The 27572-nt window shown below is 32.5% G+C and overlaps 1 protein-coding gene across 6 annotated transcripts in view; it reads left to right on the top strand.

Moving 5' to 3' along the window:
* The window catches only part of DYRK1A (dual specificity tyrosine phosphorylation regulated kinase 1A), a 184394-nt gene that overhangs the window by 129223 nt on the left and 27599 nt on the right, over positions 1 to 27572 (top strand). For 5 of the 6 annotated variants that reach the window (XM_051984862.1, XM_051984867.1, XM_051984865.1 and 2 more), the window contains 4 exons: positions 405 to 601; positions 8089 to 8208; positions 9666 to 9854; positions 18377 to 18524. In XM_051984862.1, coding sequence (XP_051840822.1) covers positions 405 to 601; positions 8089 to 8208; positions 9666 to 9854; positions 18377 to 18524 — 654 coding nt within the window. The remainder of the gene's footprint in view (positions 1 to 404; positions 602 to 8088; positions 8209 to 9665; positions 9855 to 18376; positions 18525 to 27572) is intronic. The other variant, XM_051984866.1, reaches the window with a different exon arrangement.

A 27572-nucleotide genomic window follows, 5' to 3' on the forward strand; every position in this document is an offset into this window, starting at 1 on the left:
TGTGCTTACATATTACCACAATGCTTACCAATTTACAGAAGTTTTTATCTGTATTGATAATGATGTAATTATAGATCATTGAAATCATAATATCTGAAAATTCAATATTTGAGTAGTTCATGTTACCAGAAGGTTTTTAGAATTGTTTCTCTAAATGACAATCATCTTAGTGTATTTAAAATACAAAGACTTAACTTAAAATAGTTTTTAGATACAACTTTCAAAAGAAATTTATCTAAAGATAGAATTTAGATAGAATTCTTTCTGATATTATCTAATGACATACACATATTGGGTTCAGTTTTGAAAGATCCCAAATGAAAATAAAAACCCTAAAAACATCATATGATTTGCATATTAGGAGAATATAGATATTTCCTTCTAATCTTCTTTTCTTTTCCTAGGAGAGACTTCAGCATGCAAACCTTCATCTGTTCGCCTTGCACCATCATTTTCATTCCATGCCGCTGGTCTTCAGATGGCTGGACAAATGCCCCATTCACATCAGCAGTACAGTGACCGTCGTCAGCCAAACATAAGTGACCAACAGGTTTCTGCCTTATCTTATACTGACCAGATTCAGCAGCCTCTAACTAACCAGGTATGTTTTTGTCATATTAAGTGACTTAATTTTGGGGATGATAGTTTTGAGAAAGTAAGAACTATGAGGGGTTTCTTTGGTTTAGTTGAATTTTGGAATAGTGTTGATTCTATTTAAATTAAAGATAAACTATTTTCAGTTGAGTTAAATCATGTTTTTTAATTAAAGAAAACATACATTTTTATGTTAGAGGAGAAATGTTAGTCTAAAAAGATTTTTCCCCTAAATTATGTCATTTGAAATAATCACTTGTTTTCTTAAAAGGTGAAACCAAGTCATGATTTGTTATAGTAGAATATCCAGTTATCCTATTGGTTTTAAGTATAGGTTGCCCCCTAAATAACCTGTGCCTCTACATTGAAAAATCATTAAAGGGAAAAAAACATCTAAATTAAAAACCAAAACATTTCTATCCTCTTGCTATAGCAATATAGCTATAATTGCTTTATAATATAATTTTTTTATATTCATGTTTTTTCTTAAATCACTTTGATTTAATATCACCGATGACTTTCTGAAATTGACCCACTAAACCTGGTGGAACCCTTCCTTGTAACAAATAAGTGTAGGCAAAACATTGATCATGTCTGAAAAGATATGCCTCGTTCCAAACTTGTCTCCTATCTTTCTGCTCAGGCCAGAAGTGTACATCATTGTGAGAGAAAACTCTTACACAGCTCAATCTAATGAAATAAATTCATAGTAATGAGGGTGACAAGTGCTTTTAGGGAGTGTTAGTAGGTTATCTGGCAAATTTTAGCAGTGTTGATAATTCTTCACATTCCAAAGTGAAAATGGATGAACAGATACAATTTCACGTTCATGTATATCACAATGTAAGCAATAGATTTCCATAGTCAAATTTCTGTTTAATAGTATTGGAATGTTAGACCTGAAAGGAGCTGTCATTGTACAGATAATGAAACTGAAGCCCAACTAGAAGAACTAACTTTGCAGTGTCAAACTAGAGAGTAAGGTACACACCCAAATTTATACCTATGTCTTTCTGACTCCCAAGGCCAGTTCTCTGATTCTGTTACCCTATTACTCCCAAGATTTTGATTTGAATGAGTAGGACACTTTATTCAAGTCACTTAATTTGTCAAATTATTTTTTAAAATTAATGTGCAGAGTAGAAATCTTCCTTTCTCCCTTCTTACTTTTTTCTTTTTCATTCTCTTGTTTGTTCTTCACATTTTTAGCAGCAGAGCTGCTTTTTAATTAAGTGACCTTATAATAATTCAGTGGCCTCCCCAGGAAAAAAAAATTGTTCATATTATTGAATGATTAGTATTGTCTTCAATTTGCATTTTTGTTGCAGAAGTCTTTTTGAGGATTAGTTTATTTAAAATCAACTAATGTAATCTGAAAATTCATGTAACTCAGGCAATACATCAGTATAATGTATCAGAATACATTGGAAGCATACTTAACTATTGAAGATACCACTGATGTGTTGTCTTTGAGAAATAGCTAAGGCACTTGACTTGAAATCAGAAAGACCTTGGTTCAAATACTTGGTCACTTACTCAGGAGTTCTTTAATCTTGGACCTAGACTCTGTCACATGTTCCTTTTTCATCTATAAAATGAATTGGTGGACTAAGTGGCCTCTTAAGTATTTTTTCAGATCTAAATTTATTAAGATTCTTTAGGATACCTTAAATATCTTGTGACAGTTGGCTATGACCTGAGGATTGAATGAGAGCACTATCTTGTCTCTCATTCATGCCTCTCAAAAGGAAAGGAAGAATAGCAGTAGGGAAGGAAGTCAGCAAAAGTACACGTGTGTGTATGCATGCGTGCACATATACACACACTCACACTCACAGTTTCCTGTGTGTATGCCTGAATGCATGGTAATCTGAGGGAGATTAACTTGAAATAGTGTTTTGTTTTATATTTAAAAGCTTTTACATAGAAGCATTTACTTCAGAAATACCCAAAGAAACCTGGGTTACACATTTCTCACTGTTTAAAATTTGTCATTCTGGCATATATTCAGGTATGCAGTCTTTCTCTTTTTCTTTTTCTTATACACAGTCCTTGACCCAAATTCAGTTTATTTCTTTGATCTCTGGGGAGGCATAACCAGCATCCTTTTACTTCTTTCACAGCGCCATATAGTAAAGTCTCAAAACAGCCAATGTTACATTGTCACATTTCAGATGTACAGATGAAAATCACAATTATCTCTAAATTCAGAATTTTACAGTTTCATAGAACAAGAAACATTTCTCAGAATTGCCCAAAAAAGACAACAGAATGCAAAGCATTTAAAAGAATTTAAAATTTTTCTGCTTGCTTAGCCTTAGTCTTTCTAGGAACTTTCTCAGTATACTAGAAGAAGAAAGAGTAAAGTAAACTGACTGCTGTCTTGACCAGAAATCTGATCTAGGCTGAATTTTTCAAACTATATGAAGCTATCTCTGTGGCAGTTTGGGAGCTGAAGTCAATTTAACTTTGTCTTTTTTCTCAAATGGAAACTATCATGGGTAGAACATCTTCCAAAGATTCCTTTAGGACTTAAGGGCATTCACTTGGTAGATACACAGAAAGTGTCCTTTTCTGTACAGAGCATGCTAAAATTTTTCAGGGGTCATTCTGTTAGATAATTCCTATAAGAGGTTCAGGCAGTTTACTCTTTACCTTAAGAATTTGTGGGATATTTTCCTATCACAGTTCTGTTTAAGTGCAAAAACACCAATATGAACATTTCTTTAAAACATTTTTTAAATTTAAATTTTCAAAATTTTTAATGGTATTTTAATTTCCAAATATATGTAAAGATAGTTTTCAACATTTCATTTTTCTAAGACTGTGGTCTAGGTTTTTCTCCATACTTCTTTTACTTGCCCTCTCCCTGATACAGCAAGAAATCTGATATTGGTTAAATATGTGCAATTCACTTAAATATATTTTCATATTTGTCATATTATGCAAGGAAAATTAGACCCAAAGGGAAAATCCATGAGAAAGAAAAAGCAAACATAAAAAAGTGAAAATGCTATGTTTCTATACACATTCTATAGAGGGCTGGAATTTTGAAAAGGTGTATTTAAATCTAGGTCAGCAAGGTACTCATAGTTAAGCATATACTTAGTACTTATATGGTGATGTAATGGTTCAATGTGTTGTACTGATGTAATCATACTGAAGTATTTAAGTATTGGGACAACTGGGGATGCACTCTTAGCCACAGCTCTCAGACACAGACATAAGAGAAAATGCTAGATGCCACCTTTAACTAGCCACATGGTAGCTCTCCTACCTCCTTCACTCTTCCACTAAGACCAAGGACTTGGGCTGATCCTGAGGTTCTCCAGAGAGCTAGTCTTGACATTACACATTCAATCTCAGGTCTCTCTCTAGTTGTGGATGGAATTTTCCATTCCAAGTGTATTGAAATTCCTTTGAATCACTCCATTGTTGAGAAGAGCCAAGTCCATCAAAGTTGATTATCACATAAATAATCTTTTTGTTATCGTATACAGTATTCTCTTGGTTCTCCTTATTCCATTCAAAATCAATTCATGTAAGTCTTTCCAGGCTTTTCTGAAATCAGTTTGTTCCTCATTTTGTAATATTCTATTACATTCAGTCACAGTTTGTTAGCCCTTTGAATATAGTTCCAAATTGCTCTCCAGAATCAGTCAAATCATTTCATAACCCCATCAATAATGCATTAGTCTCCCAGTTTTCCCACATCTTTTCTAACAGTCAACATTATCTTTTCCTGTCATTTTAACCAATTTGATAAGTATGAGATGGTGTCTTGAGTTGTCTTAATTTGCATTTTTTCTAACCAATAATGATTTAGAGCATTTATTTTTCATATGACCATAGATTTCTTCATCTGACAATTGTTTATTCATATCCTTTGACCTTTTACCAATTGGAGAGTGACTTGTATTCCTATAAATTCTTATAAATGCATTGGTTTTGTTTGTACAAAAACTTTTAAATTTAATGTGATCAAAATTATCCATTTTGCATTTCATAATATTCTTTGCTTCTTTTTTGGCCATAAATTTTCTTTCCTTTAAAGATTTGACAGACTATTCCTTGCTCTCCTAACTTACTTATAGTATCACCTTTTATGTGTAAATCATGAACCCATTTTCATCTTTTCTTGGTATAGCATGTTAGATGTTTGTCAGTTCCTAGTTTCTCCCATACTATTTTTCCAGTTTTCCAGGAGCTGGAGTATGTGGCTTTATGAAACACTAGATTACTGTAGTCATTGACCAATGTGTCTTGTTTACCCAATCTAATTCACCAATATACCACTCTATTTCTTAACTAGTACTAACTGGTTTTGTTGACTGCTGCTTTATAATATAATTTTAAGCCTGGTATGGCCAGGCCAGCTTTTTTTTTTTCATTAGGTCCTTTGATATTCTTGACCTTTGGTTCTTCCAGGTAAATTTTTTTTTTCTAACTCTGAAGTAATTTTTTGGTGGTTTGATTAATATGACACTGAACAAATAGATTAATTTAGGTAGAATTGTTATTTTCCTTATATTAGCTTGGCCTACATATGAGCATTTAATATTTTCCCAATTATTTAGATGTAGCTTTATTTTTGTGAAACGTGTTTTGGAATTGTGTTCAAATCATTTAGTTTCTGGCTATGTCTTGGTAGGTATACTGACATTTTATATTGTTTATACTTACTTTAAATAGAATTTCTCTTTCTGTATCTTGCTGCTGAGTTTCGTTGGTAACAGAAATGCTGATTGTTTATTTGGAGTTAATTCATATCCTACAACTTTGTTAAAATTGTCAATTGTTTTTTAGTAGTTTTTTAATTGATTCTCTAGGACTCTGTAAATATACCATCACATCATCTGCATACGTGATAGTTTTATTTCCTTATTACTTACTCTAATTCTTTTAATTTCTTTTTCTCCTCTTATTGTCAAAACTAACATTTTTAGTATTGTATTAAATAATAGTGGTGATAATAGGCAACCTTGTTTCATTCCTGAATATAAATGTTACTTACCAGACTTCAGCAATCTTATGATTCTAAATATTATGCAGGTATTTATACAAGACTCAATACATATCAGAAAATATCAATACATTAAAAATTTTTTAAATGTCTCAGTTTATCAGAAATAAAAAGTTTGCAAAATCATACTAATGGAACTGACTTCTGAGAGAACACATACCAGGAAAAAAAAATCCACTGTATATTTATAGCCTGAAAAAACCCACCACTTTTCTCTTATATCTAGTGATCTAGGATATAGAGAATCAAGTCTTGGGCAGAGAATCTCTCTAGATGTAGCTACTAACGTAAAGAGCTGATTTTATCTCAAAGTTCAACATATATCAGAATACCATGGCTCTACTGCCTATAAGATTAGATTTCAATCCACCCTCAGAATTCTCCATGATCTTTAAGGCAGATTGAGGGTATCTGGACTCTGTAAATGACTGTAGCCCCCAATTATGGTGTTCCTCTTAAATGTAGGGAATGCTTTCCTGTACCTAGTTTCATTAGCCAGCCACTAATAGTTGGAGTAGTGTTATTCCTCCAATACATTTGTATCACTTCAGCTTCAGGGAAGGGGAAGAGGCCTAGGTTCACATTTTAGTTCACAACTCATAGATCATAATCCCACTTCCAATTCCTAGTCACCCTCCCTTTTCAAGGCTTCTATGATTGGTTGGCTGGCTACATCATCCTTTCTAAAATCTTGCCTCTAAGGTCATAATGGCTCAAACAACTGGGTCCATAAGAATCATTCCTGGTGCCTGGAACAGAACAAATATGTGAAACCAAAAGAGGCACTACCTAGCTCTATTTCTAAAACCCTGGGTAAAAGTGAGAGAAGCAGAGCAATTGCTTTCTCTTCTCATCAGTTCAATCTTTTCAGTTGTGGTTGAAATGGCATCTTCATCCTTAGCACAAAGAGTAGCACAAAATAGCCAGAATAGTATTGATAAAATGGAAACTGGATCCATTTTCATGAACAGCAAGAAAATTTTCATGCTTTAGTAACAGAAGAGGTGAATTTTAGACTAGAAACACCTGCATATAAGAATGTATTCCTTTCCAATCCTCTCTTAGTCATTTTCTGATTGATAGACCTTTTTTGGGAGGAGGGAAAGGTAAATTAGTTGGGATTAAGTGACCCATCCAGGGTGACATAAGCTAATGTTAAGTGTCTGAGGCTGGATTTGAATCTAAATCCTCTTGACTTCAGGATGGTTGCTCTATAGTCTGTGCCATCTAGCTGCCTCAGATTGATGGGCTCTTGAAATTTGTCAAGTGGCTTTCTATAGAAAGCCTTGGAATCAATCATCATTTCAAAATGTCAAGTATCATTTAATTAAAATAATATATTGATACTGTTAATTAAAATTATTTGGTTGGAGGCCAAGTCATTGGACATCTAATCTATTTCCATTTCTTTATTTCTTCAAAGCATATAGCTATAAATATTTTGGTCTTTTTAGATTACCTGCCTAACTGTGAGATTTCTGAGTCAAAGGGTGAACCTTTTAGTAATCTTAGTTTAATTCCAAAATGGCTCTTTAGAACGATCATAGCTCCACCAAGAGTATGTTATATTCTTGATCTTTTTGTAACCCCTTTAATGTTGGCTCTTCAATTTTTTTTGTTGTTATTTGATTTGAATTTCTCTTATTTATAACAATATTTTATTTGTTGATTGTTTACCATGTTTCTTTGGGAATTGTTGCTAATCAGATAGCCATTGAGGAAGAGCTTTTTGTTCATCCATAATTAGGATTATTTCTCTGTATGTCTTAGATAACAGGCACCCTAATCAGAGATTTGATAGAAAAATTTTTTTCCTCAGCCAAGCAATTATCTTTAACAAGAAATTCATATTCCACCATAGGCAAGGAAGTTTTAGAATAAACTAGATCACTGTATTGTAGGGTTGGTAAATATTATGTCACAGAATTGCATGTAGTCTCTGTAATAAGTTTCTCTTATGCCAGCTGATGCTAGACTATTATCTTATTCAGGGATTTAAGACAAAAGAAGATGTTGCTCTTACTATGCAGGAAGTCCATAACAATTCCATAGTATCTTAGCTGTAAAGATTTGGATACATGCTGCAGGGTTGTTGCAGTTAGCCATAGAGATATGCTCAGCTAATAAATCTAAATGGCTGCATTGAATTAAATGATGATTGCCTTGGAAAATATATGTATATTTCTATTTGTGATGAATGAAAAATCCCAATAGTATTTCTAGGTAATGAATGATTTATTAATTAGGCTAGTTAATAATCAACAAATTGATGGTCAGTGGTGGCCTTTTTTTTCCCCCCTTCGGTAACCAAAGACAAACCATTCAGACAATGAATTCTTTAAAGTCTTTTTTTCTCATTCATATATACATGCACATACATTATTTTTTTTATATTGGAATTTTAATTTTTAATTATAGATACAGTTTAAAGAAGTTTAGTTAAAAGTACCAGTCTTTTCTGTCTATTTAAGGTGATACCTGATATTGTCATGTTACAGAGACGGATGCCCCAAACCTTCCGTGATCCAGCAACTGCTCCTTTGAGGAAACTCTCTGTTGACTTGATCAAAACATACAAACATATTAATGAGGTAAGCAAGTAAATTATTTATTTTATACCAAAATGATTCTGGTAAAGAAGTTGAAAGCTATGCAGAAAACCATTTTGTGAATAATAATTTTTCCTATTTGTCATATTAATGTTGAATTTAAAGGCCTTAGTAAAGAATCATAGTTATTCCTAAAAAACTTAATATTTAAGTTATGGAAGAAACTATATTAGAGTGGGGGGAAAAACTTCCCCTGGAGTCAGAAAATTAGAGTTTAAAAATGACAGTTTATTCTTTGGACAATAATGTATCATCCCTGGCTTTCACTTGGCTCATCTTTATTTTAATTGGCATAGATTGAACTACTTCTGAGGTCTATTCCAATTCCAAATCTCTGATCCTACCAATATTTCTATCTATAGTTTGATTTTTTTTCAGATAAATCTGTTAGGTACTGTCAGATACTGTTACCTACTTTAGATTCTGTCAAAGATAGCTTTGGAGCATAATGTCAGTTTGCTCTCTATCTTAATCCTAACTTGGTAATTAGTTATTGAATGAATTTCCTTTAAGAAAATATATGTATTTGTGTTTCCTTTTACACTCAGAGAATTTAGTCCTATAATTTATTTGTATGAAAAGCCAATCACTTTATGAGCTTTGAAGTAGAGGAATGAGGAAAGGTAGTATCAGTGTGGTTAGAGGAGGTGATAGTAGTATATTTGTACATTTATGACATTTTGAATGGGTTGCTGATGAATTATTATGGCAATAAAGTATGATAAAAATAAATAAGAAACTTTAAAAAAAAGAGAGAGAGATAAATGACCTTGCATTCATTATTGTCTTCTGTACGAATTTCTTGGCTTTTATTAATAAATCTGAAAACAGTAATTTTAATTATTTTTTGACTGCAGAAATATTTTATATATTTTCTCACAATAATTTAGTTTTTATTGAAAGCATCAAGCATTATAATATTTATCTGATATTTATGACAATAGTATAAGTTGTTATATCTTCAGGATTTTTTTTTCCTAAGGCATTTGGGTTTAAGTGACTTGCCCAGAGTCACACAGCTAGGAAGTAGTAAGTGTCTGAGACAAGATTTGAACTTAGATCATCCTGACTTCAGGGCTGATGTTCTTTCTACTAAGCCACCTAGCTGCTCCAGATGATTTGTTTTTGCAGATGCTTTTTTGCATTTTCTTTTGTCTTGGTAATTTATAAGAAAAATAGCAGTTAAGAGTGTTAACTGCATTTATTTTGAATAGAATAGGCTCAATGAGTGCAGAAATCATATCTTATTTAAACTTTTAACTCCCTCAGCATAAGGAATAGAGTAAGCATTTTAATGTTTCAAAAAGGAATGACTATGTGGTACATAATTCCACTAGTGTTGGCAGTTGAACTTTCCTCCCCAAATACTTGTAATCTATTATCTAAATTACTTGCATACTTAGAAATGAAAAAATATAATTATATGTCTTGAATTTCAGGTTTACTATGCAAAAAAGAAGCGAAGACATCAACAGGGCCAAGGAGATGATTCTAGTCATAAGAAGGAACGGAAAGTTTACAATGATGGCTACGATGATGATAACTATGATTATATTGTAAAAAATGGGGAAAAGTGGATGGATCGTTATGAAATTGACTCTTTAATAGGAAAGGGTTCCTTTGGACAGGTAATTCAATAAAAATTGTTAAATTGTTTGGATTACAAGGATAGTTTAGATTTTAAAATAGAGACTAAAGCATCACAAGAAACATTTTTCTTTTTGTAAGTACTTGATGTTTATATATTCAGTAATTAATGAGGCTTGGGAGTTATATGAGATCATATTTCTTCTGTAGAGAATTTATTCTATAGTTATTATATGTTTAGACTTTCATTCTAGACATACACGTACCAGAGTCATATATTTGCTTGTTGGAATTCTTGTAGTTGGGTTATCAGATCTGTTATGAGAACCAGATTGGTGTAGTAAAAAGAGAGCCAACATCAGACAGATAGGGTTTAAGTTCCACCTTTGACACATAGTGGATGTGTGACCCTCAATATGTCGTTTAAACTTTGATCAAGACAACTTTCTAAAATTAGAATTTGCAAGAAGATAATCACCTATGTTCAAAAGGAAATTTGTTACCTACATGGAATAAATCAATTTCAAGTTTGAAAGATATTTTAAATGACAAGAATGAATCTTTTACTATCCCCTGGAAAGTTATAAAGGTAAAATCTCACATGTCAAAGAAAAACCAGAGGAATAATTTCAGTCTGTAGCTATCCTGTATTTTAAATTTCTCCTTTTGCTTTCATTTTGTTTACTATTGCTTTCAAGTTTGATGTCTTACCTTCTGCCTTATGAAGAATGGAATAATTATATGTAAGAAATATAATTAAGGTTCAATTTAGTGCAGACTGTGCCATTTAGATAATTTTGAATGTCATTATGCTCATTTAACTATGTGTAGGTCAACTTCTCCCATTTTTTAAAGGTCAGTTTTAAAAATATATAGGTAGATTAGAGAATCGACTGAATTTTATTTATCTTTTGGAAAATTAGAAAATTGAATTATATTTTCATTTCTTGATAGTTTATTTCTAATATTTCTACATCTTCATTGTATTGCCTCATTTAATCTTTCTTAAATTTTTCCTTCAAAAACCCATCTTCTCATCAGAATCTTGAACAATGAATAAGTTAATGGCACTTAAACACACATTCTCTGTATTCTATTTCTTTGAGTTGTTCTAATGAAGGACTATACATAAAATCTGTTTCCTGCTTCCATTAAACCATTCCTTTGTTCTTTTTTCAAATAATTTAAGATAATTTTTTTAATTAAAAATTGAGTTATAACACTTATTATTCTTGTTGGTAAAGTTTGTTAAAGCCTTTCAAAATTAACATGAAAGTTATTCAAGGTCAGTGATTTTGCTTTCATCTTATCTTTTTCATTTACAAACTATTTTTGATATGTTTTTAAAATAACAAAGTTTTTGTTTTGTTTTTACTATAATCCGGCCCTCCAACAGTCTGAGGGACAGTGAACTGGCCCCCTATTTAAAAAGTTTGAGGATCCCTGCAATGTAACAAAAAAAAGTCATCCATTATTTTGGAGGCCAGGCTTAAAATAGACCGGTCTGACAGATTCAAGGTTCAAGGTTCAAGATACAATAAACATTTATGGATGATAAAAATCAAATTGAGAATATGCTTTATTACTTAATAATTTTATATTAAGGGATGCATAAATATAAAACGGTACTCTGCTTCTTTGTTAGCAAATAGATCTTCAGGTATTTGAAGCTTTGGCAAATAGCCTAAGCAATTCTCTCACCTTCTAAAAGCCTTTTATATATTTTGATCACTTTACCCTGTTTGCTGTGAATAAAGAGTTGGGCCTGGAGTGAAGAAAAAAGACACTCAGTACTACCATCCTAGGCTTGAAGCCTAGGTGTCATCCTTGACACTTCGCTACCTGGTACAAAACACTCTTTATTTCTTGATTCTGGGCATTTTCATTTGTTGTCCTGTTATGTTTGAAATGTGATTTATTCCCATTTCTGCCTTCTGGATTTGTTGCCTTTCTTTAGATTCCAGATAAAATTCTACCTTCTACAAAAAGCTTTTTCAGATCTCTCTTAATTCCAATGTCTTTACTCTGTTGATTTTCTTTCTTGTTTATCCTATATATAGCTTGTTTGTATTTAATTGTTTTCATGTTGTTTCTCCCATTAGATTGAGTTCCTAAGAGAAAGAGATAGCCTGTCATTTATCTTTCTTTGAATTCCTAGTGCTTAATATAGCACACATACTGGCCTTCCCTAAGACTAACTGACTCATGATGAGGCCTGGTATCAACTCCTTTGCATTTAGTAGAATCTTTGTTGTGCTGAAGAATTGATAATCCCTTCTACATTGTCTACATTGTCCTTATTCTCCATTATAGGTCCTAATCATCTGAGTTAAAATAGCTTAGAAATCGCAGGCCTCTTGCATATAACTTGTTTCAGAGTTTTTTAATATTGTGACTCAGCCCATACCACCACATATTCAGTGTTCCTTCTTTTTACCTGGTACATGGAATCATAACACTTTGATTAGCACTCTGAAGAAATGGCTGTTTTATTTTGGTTAAGAGAAGTTTATAGTCTCCTCACATAATACAAAATAGCATCATGGTCCCTGTGTCCATCTGAATGATAGACCTCATCTCTAGTCTATTATGTCAGGTATCAGCAAAATTCTGCCATCAGTCTTTACCCTAGAAACTTTTTTTTTTGTTTTGTTTTGTTTTTAAAATTTTCGTTGTCCAGTACTATTCTATCCAGGCCGTAGACCATCCAACCAAACCCAGAGCCATTTTACTAGGAATCAGTATTAGTTAAAAGCCTTGATGGCCTCATCCTCCACCCTTAGTTTACAACTTGACTCATTGGAATTATTTGCTTTTATTCTTATCCCTGAATTTGTTCTTGGCTATTGTATATTTGCCTATTAAGATTGACTTTTGTATGTTTTTCTCATAATGAGCAGAACCATATATAAATTAGTCAGAAACATGTCCCTTAGTTCCTAGATTTAAGGACCACATGGTAAACAGAGAATTAAAGTAGAGACTAGAAGTCTCAACTCTCTGGCAACATCACAATCCATCTTGTAGGAGAACTTACCTTGCATTATTCAACTTATTCATAATGGGTGAAGGATAATAGTATTGATTCCATCGACTATCCAACTAATCTAGGACCCAATAATAAGTAAGCAGTTGCTTTTCAAATGTAATATAGTGAATGATTACTTCAGGAATGTTTTGTTATCCCCTCAAGTTCCACTCAGCCTCATCCTTATAAATTAAAGTCTCTAAAATTATAAGGACCCAGCAGGAAAGACTCAACCCTCCTTGAGTCATCTTATATAAGTCTATTATCTGTTCTTGTTCTTACTCAGCAGGAATAGATTTGTGAGAGAGTGAGTAATTGGAGTTTATCAAAATACCTATATAGGAAATAGACATTTTCCATAACCTAAAGTGACCATTAAGTCTCTAGGCTTCATTTGCATTTGAATGATCTAGGTCCTGAATTTTTTTGGGGGGATTAATCTTCAATACTTGTTTCTTGAGCCACCATCTGTTTAAATGCTCTTTGCCAACATCAAAATTATGTTATTAATGTAATTTTGGAAGTTGGTGCTGTAATGAAATAGTGTATTTTTCAGATATCTACCACTAAGCCAGCAATATGAGGGACTCAAATGAGGGGAAGAATGGTGAAATTATATTGAGCTCTTTCCCACTTAAGAGCAAGCAACTACTCTTGACTGTACCTAGTCAGGAGAATATAGAAGACATTGGAGAAAATGATTCCATTAATTCCAACTCACTACACTGGGGATGGGTTATTTGGCCCATTGTGTTGACAAGTTCAGGAACAGCTGCAATAATTGCCTTAATAGCTCTATTCATCTCTTAGTAATTTGTTGTTAATTTCCAGGTACTGCTAACTTTTGGGGGGATTTTTAGGGATATTATGAAGTATTCCTCTTAATAGTGAGATTGGACCAGACTTCTTTGTTCCAGTGATGATCAAAAGCCCTATCCAAAAACTTTCACTTGAGCTCTACTGTTACCTTTGGGACTGGGCATATCAATTTCCCCATCGATAAAATGATAATATTAATACTTTCTCTACTTACCGCAGGCTTGTTATGAAAAGATTTTTTTTCCTCTATAAGTAATAAAGGTGCATTCTTTTCCAATTATTCCAAATCTGGGATCATCTACACAGAAATTCTCATGGTATCCATACTGGGTCTCTTTGTTCATTATTGTCGTGCTGTCTAAGTTTGATTCTAATGAAGTTAAAAGGTGTATTGAGACCTTTAAAGATGTAAAAGAGACATTGTTGATGACATTGATACCACATTTGCTTTGTGCTCTCCAAATTGATCCCTTGGGTTTGTTTTTTGCAAAAGTTTGGTAGTAATATTGTCAGGGCAGCTGGTGACTAGAAAGGACATAGATATCATAATGAAAGTTGCCATTCAGAATAGATATTGAAATTGTGATTTCTATTTCCGCCTTGATCATCAAAGTCCTTGAAAGAATCTTCCAGGACAAAAAGAATCAGAAAAATATTAAATAGACCAGAACTGTCTCTCTCAATGAAATTATCAATAGATGAGGTCCTATTTTCTGGCAGTAGATCTGTCTAGAATGATTGAATAGTTTACTTGCACCAGCCCAAACCACTGGTTGCAACCTTACCTATATATTTCCTCATCATGTCATTGATCACATCAGTAGTGGTGCTATAGAAGGTCTAGTGAATTAAGAGCCACACAGGAGGGAGACTTTTAATAAACATCTAAAACCAAAAAAGAAAAGAAATTTCTTCCTGAGCTTCAGTGGGTTTAGAAAAGCCAACTCTTATTTTTACATAAGTCTGTAGCCTTGGATATGCAACTTGGCTTGGCTGGGTGTCGTTTTTTTTAATACACACACACACACACACACACACACACACATATATATAAATTGGAACTTAGACTTATTCTCTTTCAGCTTTCAGTTCAATGATCCTACTGAATGTAACATTTAGTGTTACTAGTCCAGATTGCTTTTGGATTCACAAGTGATTAGATGTTTTCTTATAGAATAAGTCTTAATTTAAGTTGGTTCTTTTTTTAAAGATAGTTTTTGGTATCAGTCAATTATCAAACATTTATTAAATGTATGTTTTATAGGAGACATTTTACTTGATTTGGAGCATATTGAAGCTAAAAAATGAAAGTTCATTTCTCAGGGAAAAGTTTTATTGATAGACAATATGTGCTTGTAAAAATGCTGGCAACCATATACAAAGTGATTAAATAAAAAGTAGTGAAATAGGACACTAGAAGTTGGAATCAGGAAAAGTATTATTTAGAATCTGCAGTGCTTGAGCTGTATATTGAAGGAAGTGAGGAATTCTCTGAGACAGAGGTGAGACAGAAGTGTATTCTAGGTATGGGGCATAGTTAATGCATAAGCATTGAGATTGGAGGATGAAATGCTATGTGCAAGGACCATCATCATGACTAAGTATTTAAATAACTAACATTTGCCTGCTATTGGCTAAAGAGCTGAGGATACAAACAAAGCCACATATGGTGGGAGAGATAACATGCAAACAACCAGATATATACAATGTAAACATGGTCATTTCAGAAAGAGTTTGGGTAAAGAAGGAAACTAGGAAAGACCTTCTACAGAAAATAGGATTTGAGCTATACCTTGGATCTATGAAGTAAAAATAAGGAGGGAAAACATTCCACAGAATGGGAAGAAGTACCATGTGAACAGAACACCAAGGAGTCTTGTATGATTTGCAGAATAGAGAAAAGGATGTAAAGTGGAAGAAAACTGTAAAGGTAGGGCCAGAACAGGTTATGAAAAGTTTTAAAAGCCAAATGGGATTTTCTCTTTGATTCTAGGGGTACTTGGATATGAGTGGAGGTAATTCAGCAGGGGGTGATATGGTCAATTGTTTCTTTTTGTATATAACTTTGACACATTGGTGTAATGAGGTAGTGAGACCATTCAAAAGGTTATTGAAATACTGTTAATTTGAAGTGGTTATGATCTTTATTAAGGTGAAGATTGTTAGAGGAGAGAAGAGCATTATTCAGAAATTTTGACAAGATTTGGTGATAGATTGGCTGTTAGAGATAACTGAATGAGGAATCAAGAATATTATTGAGATTAGAATTCTAGGGGAATGACTGATAGGATGGTGATAGCCTTGAAAAATAATAGGAAGGGGTATAGATGGGAGTGTTGAGGGAAGGAGGAAGGGAAAGATAATTCTACGTTAGACTTGCAGATTCAGATGCCTGGTTCAGTTTGAGACAACCAAAAGGTGAAGAGGCACTAGAAGTCAGAAAAAAGATTCAGGGAGTGTGTGTGTATATCTGAGGATAATGTATATAAAAATGACAATTAATGTAAGTTGATGTGGCTGCTTAATAAGAAATAGTGGAGAAAATTAGATAGCCAAGGATAGAGCCTTGTGGTGTTACTTGTGGTTGTTGGGTATGATCTAGCTGAAATTCCAGCAAAAGAAACTGAGGAGTGGTTGTATAGGTAGGAGAAAAATCTGGGGACAACTGTGTCATGGAAAACCAGAAAAATTAGAGCATTTAGAAGAAAGGAATAGTGTCAAAGGTTGCAGAGATGTTAACAAGAATAAGATTGAAGACATTGCAACAGAGAAAAGACCAATTTGGCTGGATTAAAGTGGGAAGGTGAAGAGAATGATGTATATTAAGACAGGACAATAGCATGGGGCCATATCATGAAGTATTTTAAAGTTAAACGAGAGTTTATATTTGACCCTGAAGCCAATAGGGAGCCACTCGGAGTTTACTAAATAAGAGAATGACGTGGTCATATCTACATTTAAGAAAACTCACTTTGAAGAATATATTGGAATGAAGGGACACTTGTGGTAGGGAAATAACTATCATTTGAAATAAAAGTATTGTGTTCCATTGTTCCTTCTGGGAAAATCTAATTGACATTCAGTGTTTAAAACTAGAGAAGGGGAAGGAAAAAAGTATTTTTCCATTAGTGTAAAGAAGAAAAAAAGTACTTTATATATAGTGTAATAATATTTGTAGCCTTAGAACAAACTGAATTTGAAAAAAAATTTCAACTGCAAAATTCAATTATTAGAACCTAAAGTGGACCTGATAAGGATATTGATTTAATTACAATTGAACATAAACATTTATTTAAACATTTATACCATTGTAATTTTCATTCATTGCATCAAAAATGTGTTTTTAAGATTTTAATTTTAATTTTTTTGTTCTAATCTTGACAGATGGAACATTTGCTTATTTAAGTAATGGAAAAATATTTTATATTAAACCACAAAACCCTTAATTATTTACAGGTTGGCTTTTTAAAAGTATATAATCAGTTTAACACATTAATTTCAAAGTTGTATTGCATGTAAATTTTTTAAAAAGTCTTTGAATGTCTGGAATTTAATTCTCTTGATAACTAGAGAAATGTTGGTTTACAGTTTATTTAGAAGTTCAACATTTTGAGCTTTTAGTTTGGTCACTGAATTTTAGTTAGTATGTGACTTTTCAATGGTAGGTATGGATACCAGAGTTAATAGATTTATAGATTTGGAAAGAACTTGAATTTGTTCAGGAAAATCTGGACTTGACGGAAAATTCCATGTATGTCATTCATAAGAAATGATCAATTTCATTTAACGATCTCAATTGGGAGAACCTATTACTTGAGGAAGCACAGTACAATTTTTGATGGTTTTAATTATTAGGAAGCTTTTCCTTTCTATTAAATCTAAATCAGCTTCTTGGCAAGTCCTACCTAGTATTTCTAGTTATGCCTTTTTTCATTCAAGGACCTCAAATCTTATTCTTTTTTATGTGTGGAAAGTATTTTTGATTACTGAAGCATTTTCATTTTTATTAGTTCAAACAATTGTACTAGATAAACTTTTTCTCCCCTTTTTTATTTGTTCTGAATGAAAATAATTGCAAGGGGACAGAATGAGAATCAGTCTGGTACTTTGAATCAGAATTACTATTGATTTTAAAGGTTCCAAATAGTTTTAAAGAATAGTGGTTCTGGGGAACTCTGACTATTTAGTAAAATAAATGCAGTTGTACCTATCTGAATTCTTTAATTGCCTTTTTTTGTTTCAAAAAAGGCAGAATTATCCATAAGTTAAAATGTTTGACATTTTTAATAGTCTATCTAATGTAATCCCCTAAAAGGTCATGTGAAATAAAGGTCATGAAATGTTGAGGCAAAGTTAAAACTTCATTTCTTTAATTAAGAATGATAAGAAAGAATGATGAAGATGAATGGGAAATTTGAAAAACGAATAGTGAATAATAGTAAAAAACACTTTTAAAAGACAAAGATAACTTAGATGTAGCAGAAAGATCATGAGTAGGAAGAAGGAACTAGCTTTGTGATCACTTAATTTCTGGGTTCTGTTTTTTTCCATATTTATAAAATGAAGAAGATAGACCATTGAGGACTTTCCTATCACTGATGATATATTTCTTTAATTATGGGATATGTTTTTGTGTGTATTTAATTAGAATTGTGGGACCTTTTTCATGAATAAAGTATAGATATAGCTACATAACATTTCTTTTTGCTTTTATAGGTTGTAAAGGCATATGATCGTGTGGAGCAGGAGTGGGTTGCCATTAAAATTATTAAGAACAAGAAGGCTTTTTTAAATCAAGCCCAAATTGAAGTGCGACTTCTTGAGCTTATGAACAAACATGACACTGAAATGAAATATTACATAGGTAAATAAAACTTCGTTGTTTGTTCCCCCCTTTCTAAATCTTTGAATCAAACCATTTTGAGCTGCTTGATTAAAATTTCTAGCTAACATGGACAACTAGGTTGCATTTGGGGACTAATAAATTTGCGTACATGAGACTCAATTCTTCCCAGTGTGATCTGTTTTTTAGAACACATTCATATAAAAATTTTCAAGGTTTATATTCCAGGAGATGATCGATATATAAAGTAACTCATATTTGAATATTGGATCTGTGATCTTATCAATTTGGGTTACATCTGTGATATATAGATCAAATCTTTCACATAATTTGTTATCTGCTGTGTATCTTTCCATAAATCTTCCAAGGGGAAATCTGTCAAGTGCTCTTAAGCTCTGCCTTAATAGTTGTGTGGCTGCTAATGTATTTATTTAGTCTGTCCATCTTTTCCCATTCTTTTTTTACGTGATCAGTACACACCTGCTGTTATGATCATACATTTCTGGAATGTTATCTTTTCTGTCATTTTTGGGGGGCATATTATTGTTGATAAGATACTATAACTTCACATTCACCATATATATCTCTCTATTGTTTTTGTATTAGAATTTTGATAATTTTGAAGTTGTGGTATTCTCATGATTTTCAGCATCACTAGAAGTTTATTAGTATTTTAATAAAAAGGTTCAGTAGACAAGACTTAGAATTAGTAGGGAACAACTTGTAGTCAGTTGAAAATGGTACATACATAGTTTCTACTAACTTGTACTAATATTTTCTTACCTTGTACTAGTCCCATTTCATTAAAATAACGTTATCAACCATGTAACTACATATTGCAGTTTGGGTTTTCAATATGGTTTATTAGACAGTCTCTTAAGTGTTTTTTAGGACATCCTGTAGCAAGGTTTCCTAATCAGATCTAAGAACGTTGTTGTTATTGGATTGTTGTTTTTTTAAAAAATATTTTGGTAAATATTTTTCAATATAAATGGTCTTTTTTTTTTTTTTTTAATGCTGCCTTATTTCGTGCATTTAAAACTATTCTATTCTGTAGGCTCCACCAGACTGCCAAGGGGTCCTTGACAGAAAAAAAGATTATGAACTCTTGCCCTATAATATTCTCAGACTTGATGAAATCATCATGATGTCATCTGCAAACAGAAACATGTGGTGGATCTTACTATATATTGCATGTATTTCAATTTTTACTCTGCAAGGTTTTTTTCATGTCAGTCAAGGCCATTGGCAAACATCCTTGTTTGTTATTGATAATCATATAGGTTGATCATTAAAGTGTTATTTCTGTTAGTATCAAGGAAGCTTGGGTACTCTTAACATATGTTTGGGAAAAAACCTTATTGGAGGATAACCTTTAAGATGATGCTTTTCCCTGCTTCTTTATATTTTTTATAAACATAAAGTTTATATTTCTTTACATGTTTAGTCAAATGCTTCTTTATATGATAAACACATCCAAGAGGAGAAGGAATCAAGCATTTGTTAAGCACCTACTATGTGCAGGCCCTTTGTAATAAGCTTATTATATATATCTCCTTTAATTCCATGGAATTTTGAAATTTCTATGCATTTAACTCATTTCTGTGAGTGAAGTTGTATTCCATGGAAAATAAATGGTAAAAGTGGTTCAGCTTTCTTTTCTTCTTCAAGGATACATTTAGTGTATGTATAAATCATTCTAAGAAACTTAAGTAGACAGAAAAGTGGGCTTATAGAGCAGTAGATATAGTTATTTTCTTGATTGTCTCTTGGGGGAGTGATAATATTATGTGATCTTCCCCCCCATTCCACCTCCAAATTATGTAATGTCTTCTTCAGATATTTTGAATAGATGCCTTTAATAATTTAAAAATTATAATGCATGTAGAATAAGTTTCTTTGAGTAATCTCCATCTTTTTCCATTTCTACTGTTCTTTGTGCTCCTTCATGTAGTAAGTACTTCAAAAAAATAAGGTATTAGTAGTCCAGATGTGGTTTCACTTTCATTTATGATTAAAGTAGATCAGAGAAAATATTTTAGCTGATCTGTATTGGTTTTCACCTATTCCCTTTTCCATTTGCGTCTTTACACATTTTTGAGATGATTTATCCTAGTTGAGTTCCTTGCCAAGCTTTCTACAGACTCATTTTTCTTTGTGCTTTTTTCTCTCCTTCCATCTTTCCCTCCCTTTATTCCTCCCTTTTTCCTTTCCTCCTTTCTTCTTTCCTTGCCTTCTTTTTCTTTTCTGCCTCTCCTTCCTCTCAGCAAACAGAAAGTGGAGAATTTATACAGATATTCCAGAAAAATATGCAAACATTAAAAGAGTCAACATTATGACCAAAAAAGATTAAACATTTTCTCTGCTTATCATAAAACTCTTTTAAAAAAAATAGTCAAAACAAATTTCCATATTAACTTTGTCCAGAAAATATTTCTTCTCCCCCTCTTTTTGTCTGTCTCTTGACTCTGTCTCTCCTATACAGATGCGCATGCACACGTGTACACACACACACACACACACACACACACACACACACACATCCATCACCACTACCACCAATTTGGTCATCCATTTTATGGGTACTGCCTTGAATTCTCATTGTTTGCCAATAAAAAAGGAGCCTTGATATTTTTGGTACAATCTTAGAGTCTATTTTTCCTTTAACCTTTTACCCCTTCCTATTATGAATAGAAATGTCTAAATGCATTTTTTCTGTTTTCCTATTGAGTGAAGTGTATTTTTGTAGCCAACTCTGTGTATTTTTTTTTTTTTTTGCCACTACAGATGAGTGTGTGAAATATCAATTACTCTCTTCCATGTGCGCTTACTTTTTTGTATAGATTTCTACTTGTGTATTTTCCTTGTGAGGTTATTTTCCTTAACTTTCCTTTCTTTTCTTTCCTAGTGAATTCTTCTTTCCTTTTCTTTTCTAAAAATCATTAAGCCATAACAGACACACTTTAAGATCTTTGGATTCTCTCTGTGAGCCTTTATGTAAACAGTTTATTATTATTGTTTGGTCTTTTATCATGGTTTATTCATGTTTACCTTTTTGTATTTCTTATACTTCTCTCCATTCTTATGTTTGAACAAAACAGAAACTTCTTCAAAGCTTGTTTAATTTTTGATAGAAATGCTTAGAAATTTTCTCTATCATTAAAGGTTCACTTTCCCCCTCTTTTAGTATTATATACACTTTAGTTGAGTAAGTTATTCTTGGCTGTAAATCCATATCCTTTTGCCTTTTGGAATATTATATTCCAAGTTTTTCACTCACTGATAGCCCCAAATCATGTGCGACTGTCACTTTGGAGTCTTGGTATTTCAGTTTTTTCTTTCTGGCTACTAAATACATTTTCTATGACCTGGAAACTAAAGATTTTGGCTTTGATGTTCCTGAGAGTTTTAGATGATTGGTGGATTCTACTTTCATTTAACTCTCTGATTATAAGAGCTCTGGGTAGTTTCCTCTTAAAATTTTTTGAAATATAATGTCTAGGACTTTGGTCAAGGTATTCATATCATCTTAAATTCTTAAATTTTTTCTTCTTGGTGTGTTTTCTAGGTCAGTTGTTTTTGCTATGATATACTTTACATTTTTTTATTTTGTTTTTCAGTCATTTGATCTGTTTTAAGTTTTTTTAATTGAAATTTTCAGGGACTTTGTTGCTTGGTTAGAGGTTTGGTTTTCATTTAATCATATGCTGTTTTTAATTCCCTTTCTGATTCTTATATATCTCTTATAAAAACATTCTTATCTTTTTTCTAAACTTTTCCTTAATCGTTCTTTTAAAATTTTATGCTTTTAACATCCTCCTTTATAGCACTTTACAGGCAAGTCTGTATTTTAAGTTAATGTTATCTGTGGTTGCTTTGTATTCTGGAGCCTTGCATTCGCCATTGGTAAACATTGTCCTTTATGTCTCTGATTAATCTTTGGACTAGAAATGAAATAGTCCTTAAATTCTATTTAGGGAAACATTGTATACATATGTAAAAATATACTAAACAAGTAAAAGGTAACTGGGAGGGTAACACTAGGATGAGGGTGGGATCAGGAAAGATCTGATTTATAAATTGGTGCTTAAGCAGAGCTTTGAAGCCAGCTAGGAATTTTAAGAGTCATGTGATGATGAGGAATGGTGGACATATGGACTCAACTTAAGCAAAGGTACATACTGATGGGAGATTGACTGTTGAGTAAGAAGCCTGATTTGGCTACAGAGTATGTGAAGAGAAGCCCAGAAAAGTATGGAGACAATTTATGAAAGATGTTAAGTGTCAAACAGGATTTCTGTATTTGATTCCAGAGGTAATTACAAGCCATTGCATTATTATATTGTACAATTGTCTATATTATATCATACATTTTAAGAACTCTTGTTTTTAAAATATTGCTGTGGCAGCTATTTGGACAGTGAATTAGGAAAGAGATAAGCAAATAGTTAATTGTGAGGTTATTTTAGTAGGTAAGAGATGAAATGAGTGTATGAACTAATGTTTTTAAGTGTGAAAAATAAATTAAGGAGAGGGCTGGGTTTTCAGTTCTCTTTTGGACTTGTTAAGTTTAAGATGCCTATAAAAATTCAATTTTAAGTGTTTGATAAGCAGTTATTAGTGTGGGAGTAGAGTTCTGGAGAAATTAGGAAAAATCTAGATGGAGGTTATCTACATAGAGCTTATCATTAAACTCCTAAGACTTGATGAAATCTCTAAGAATATACAATCATTCAGTTAATAAGTATTTAGCATTGCATCTGATAATTTAAGAAGCCCTAAATACTTGCAGGGGTAAGAGGAAGGAGGGAAGAAGAGAGAAACAAGAGACAGAAGACAGATTATGTCCCTGAGGATCCATAGGAAGGTGGCAGAATATAGAAGAAAATCTAATAAAGAATATTGAGAAGTTCTCAGATGAATAGAAGGAGAAAACAGTGACAAATCCCCAGAGATGTTAGACTATCTAGGAGGAGACGGTAGCCAACTGTCAAATTTTTTCAGGACATAGTGGTGTGCTCTAAGCAACAGTTTTCTTATCTCAAAAATAGGAATAAAAATGCCCACCTCGCAATGTTGTTGTAATGAAATTAATGTTTGAAATCTTAAAGTTCTATATAATATAATAGAACTATTATTATTATTATTGAAAATGGAATATTACACAAGTATATATAAAATATATGTATTTTTTTAATTGCATAAAAGTGTCATGAGATAATTTCTCTTCTCTGGGTTCACTGAAAACGTCTTCAGTTTCCCTATAGTAGCACACAGTTCTTTGGGGGAAGGGGTATGTGTATTAATATGTTGACCTTTTTTGTGTTTCTTTGCATTTCTGATAGTTCTGTTCTTTTCTGGTGCCTTTATTAGGAGTGATTAGAAGTCCAAATAAACACTTCATTGTTTCTCTTGTAGAATTATATTCACTCTTTCCATATAAAGTATTCTTGGTTCTAAACTTTTATATTTTGCCCTTTGGAATAGTATTCTATGTTTTCCTTTTCTTTTGAATGATAGCTGACAAGAATGAAGGCATAAGATGCTGTCATACATTTTTAAAAGATTATAACTTTTGATTTAAGTTACAATCCTAAATGTGAAGTTCTTATACATTGAACAAATAGAGATACTGTTGACAATTAGTCATATCAGTGTTGACATCTTGCTATAAACAAAAAAGAACTAAATTAGAGTGAAATGGAAAGATGACTCATAGGTACTTACTTCTTGCAGAGACAATGAAAGGAGTTGGCAGAGTGGATTTTATCATATCTCTAAAGGTGACAAGAAATATTTCACATGATCACAGATTTCAAGCTTGAAAGGGACCTAAGAGACCACATTTCATTTGATATTCATTTGGTTCAAAACTAATAAGTATCTACAAAATGATCACCATAAAAATAATTGCTATAAGCAACATTGCTAAAAATTAAGTGATAAAGAAATGTTATCAAATAACTTGGAAAGGCCCTCCACACTAAGTTAACAGATATAGTGTACAAGTATTAATTTGATAACTTTAGTGTAAATTTGGGGAAATATGAAAGTGGAAAGAAATACATGGGAAAACATAGTTTAGGAAGAAGATATGAGATTACTCATCTCAAAAATATAGTATCAAATAAACACAATAAAGATGTACATGTGTGTATATATAAACTGAAAAAAAAAAGCCTTATTGTAAGAGTAATCTCTGAAGTTGGATCAGAATTAGGAGATTAATTAGTGTTTTTTTTTTTTTTTAAAGGAAAACACGATAGCTAACACAGCTTAATCTTGAACTTCTTAAACAAGTGGTTCAAAATAAAAAGGGGGGGGGGGGATTGACCAACAGAAATGATATTGACATTGAGTATAAGATTTTTTTCCAGAAGTTTAATCAGTGTAAATTAATTGCTTCAGTAAGTAGATGAAAGAAATTGGAAAGCAGCATTGTCTGCAAACATTTTATTTATTTGACAATGAATAATGGGTGGCTGCCAGAAGCATCACTGACTTAGAATACAAACTCATTTGTAGTATCATATTAAGTTGAGTGATAGATAGATTGTGAGTAATATTATCTTTAAAAACAGGCTTGAAGTGAAGAATAAAAACCAATATGTAAAGAAAGCTTAGTAAGATATCCAAATGCATAAGATCATTCCAGTCATGAAAATGGAAGGAATTACAAACAAAAGAAAATGGAAAAGATTTGCAAAAATCATCCAATAGCTTTTTTCCATTGAGGACATTCTTTATATTACAGTCTCTCAGATATGCTTATAGAGGAAGGTTGGAATGGCAAGTACAGAAATAGACTGATTGAACATGTGTATGCTTAGAAGATCTATGCTGGAGGCAACATAATTATGAATATGCTTACAGATGTATAAGGACTGGGAAATCCCAAAGGGGTGTGAAAAATTATCTCACAGATTATTAATATTGAAAAAAGTGCTTGAATGAACATTAATAACTATGGATCTGCATATGAGCCATCTCTACAGAAATTGAGGACATCCTTAACAATTTGTGTGTAAGGAGTAAGGCTTTCATAAACATTATTCTGCAATGAACTACAACCATACTGTTTCACAAATAACAGAAAATATAAATTTCCCACTGTGCTTATTGTTGGTGACTAAACAGCATTTTATTTAATAGACTATGATTCTGCTTGATAGAATTCTCCTCTCCCCTCTGTTCCCCCCTCTACCCTCCAAAGGCATTTGGGGTTAAGTGACTTGCTTAGGGTCACACATCTAAGAAGTGTTAAGTGTCTGAGACTAGATTTGAACTCAAGTTCTCCTTACTTCAGGTTTGGTGCTTTATCTACTGCACCACCTAGTTCCCTCTCCCCCCGACAGAATTTTTTTAAACAAGGTGTATTACTAATAGAATAATTTAAGACTCTTTGGAATTTATAAGAGAAGTAATACTGTTGAGTGACATTTAAAGTCAAAGGTGAAAATTTAGGGTTAGAGTCAGAGATGCACATTTGGGGTTAGAGTCCCAAAAGTCTTAGTACTTTTTAAATCTCTGCTTACATACACATGTACATATTCACATATTATATCTATAGATTATATACACTCACATATCTGTATACATTTTTATAGTTATACACATGTACATATATATATTAGGTGAGTCATGACAGGATCTATATTCTTACCAGAAGTATTCATTCTTCTTATAGATGAAATCTAATACAGAGTCCAAATTGAAGTAGAGTGGATAGTGATATCCTCTCTGGGGGTGTTACTGTCCTTATTTCATTAAGGTGTAGAAAAATGCAGAACTTTTTACTGAGAGAGATCATAATCATTCAAAAGATTTGGCCCAGCCAGCCAGGCAGTTATTTCTTGTATGTCTACATATATTTCAAAGGATTTCTTTATAGAACTTATCCATCAATATGTACAGTCTAGGATGGACAAATAAGTGCATGAACACAATAAGTTGGTCCTTGAGTGGAACTGAATTGCCTTTTGAGAAATTGGTAAAGCACCTTTTTTCCATTGAGGACATTCTTTATATTACAGTCTCTCAGATATGCTTACAGAGGAAGGTTGGAATGGCAAGTACAGAAGTAGACTGATTGAACATGTGTATGTTTAGAAGATCTATGCTGGAGGCAACATAATTATGAATATGTTTAGAGATGTATAAGGACAGGGAAATCCTAGAGGGATTTTTTTTGCTCAGAAAAGAGAGATTATTTTAAATTAAGCAGCAGTGCTCCCATAACAATCTACATGATTTCTAACAATTTTGGGGGGGGGGCAAATCTTTCATTATCATTATTATAAAAACCTCGAAACTGTCCATGTCTCCCGTCTCTTTTTTTCCCCTTCCATAAGTCCTAAAGTAATGTTCCAAAAAAAGATGCATTTGACCAGACCTCTAGTTTTTTTCTTTCTTTAAAAAAATTTTTAATAGTATTTTATTTTTCCTAATACATGCAAAGATAGTTTTCATCATTTACCTTAGCAAAACTTTGTTTCAAATTTTTCTCCTCTTTCTTCCTCTCCAAGACAGTAAGGAATTTGATATAGGCTAATATAAGCATATGCAGGTATACGAAACATATTTCCATATTCATCATGTTTCATAAGAAAAATCAAATCAGAAGGAAAAACAAACAAGTAAGCAAGTAGTAAAAAAGGTAAAACCCACTATGTTTTGATCCATACTTAGTCTCCTTAGTTTTCTCTTTGGATCTTTATGACACTTTCCATCACAAGTCTGTTGGAATTGCCTTGAATCACCTCATTGTTAAAAAGAGTCCATTATAGTTGATCATCACATAATCTTGCAGTTGTGTTCAGTGTTCTCTTGATTTTGCTCATTATCTTTTCCTGTCATTTTAGCCAATCTGAGATGTGAAGTAGCACCTCAGGGTTGTCTTAACAGTGCATTTCTGTGATCACCTTCTCCCTTTATCCCACTTCTCTGTTCCTTTGTACAGAACAATTTCCATAGTGAAAAAACACTCCTTTCACAGCTCTTGGGTTGGACAAGTCCTTCTAGTCCTATTTAATGTCTCTTTGATTAAACCTAAAAACTTTTTGTCCTCTG

Source organism: Antechinus flavipes, chromosome 3 (assembly GCF_016432865.1).
Source record: "Antechinus flavipes isolate AdamAnt ecotype Samford, QLD, Australia chromosome 3, AdamAnt_v2, whole genome shotgun sequence".
Classification (NCBI taxonomy): domain Eukaryota; kingdom Metazoa; phylum Chordata; class Mammalia; order Dasyuromorphia; family Dasyuridae; genus Antechinus; species Antechinus flavipes.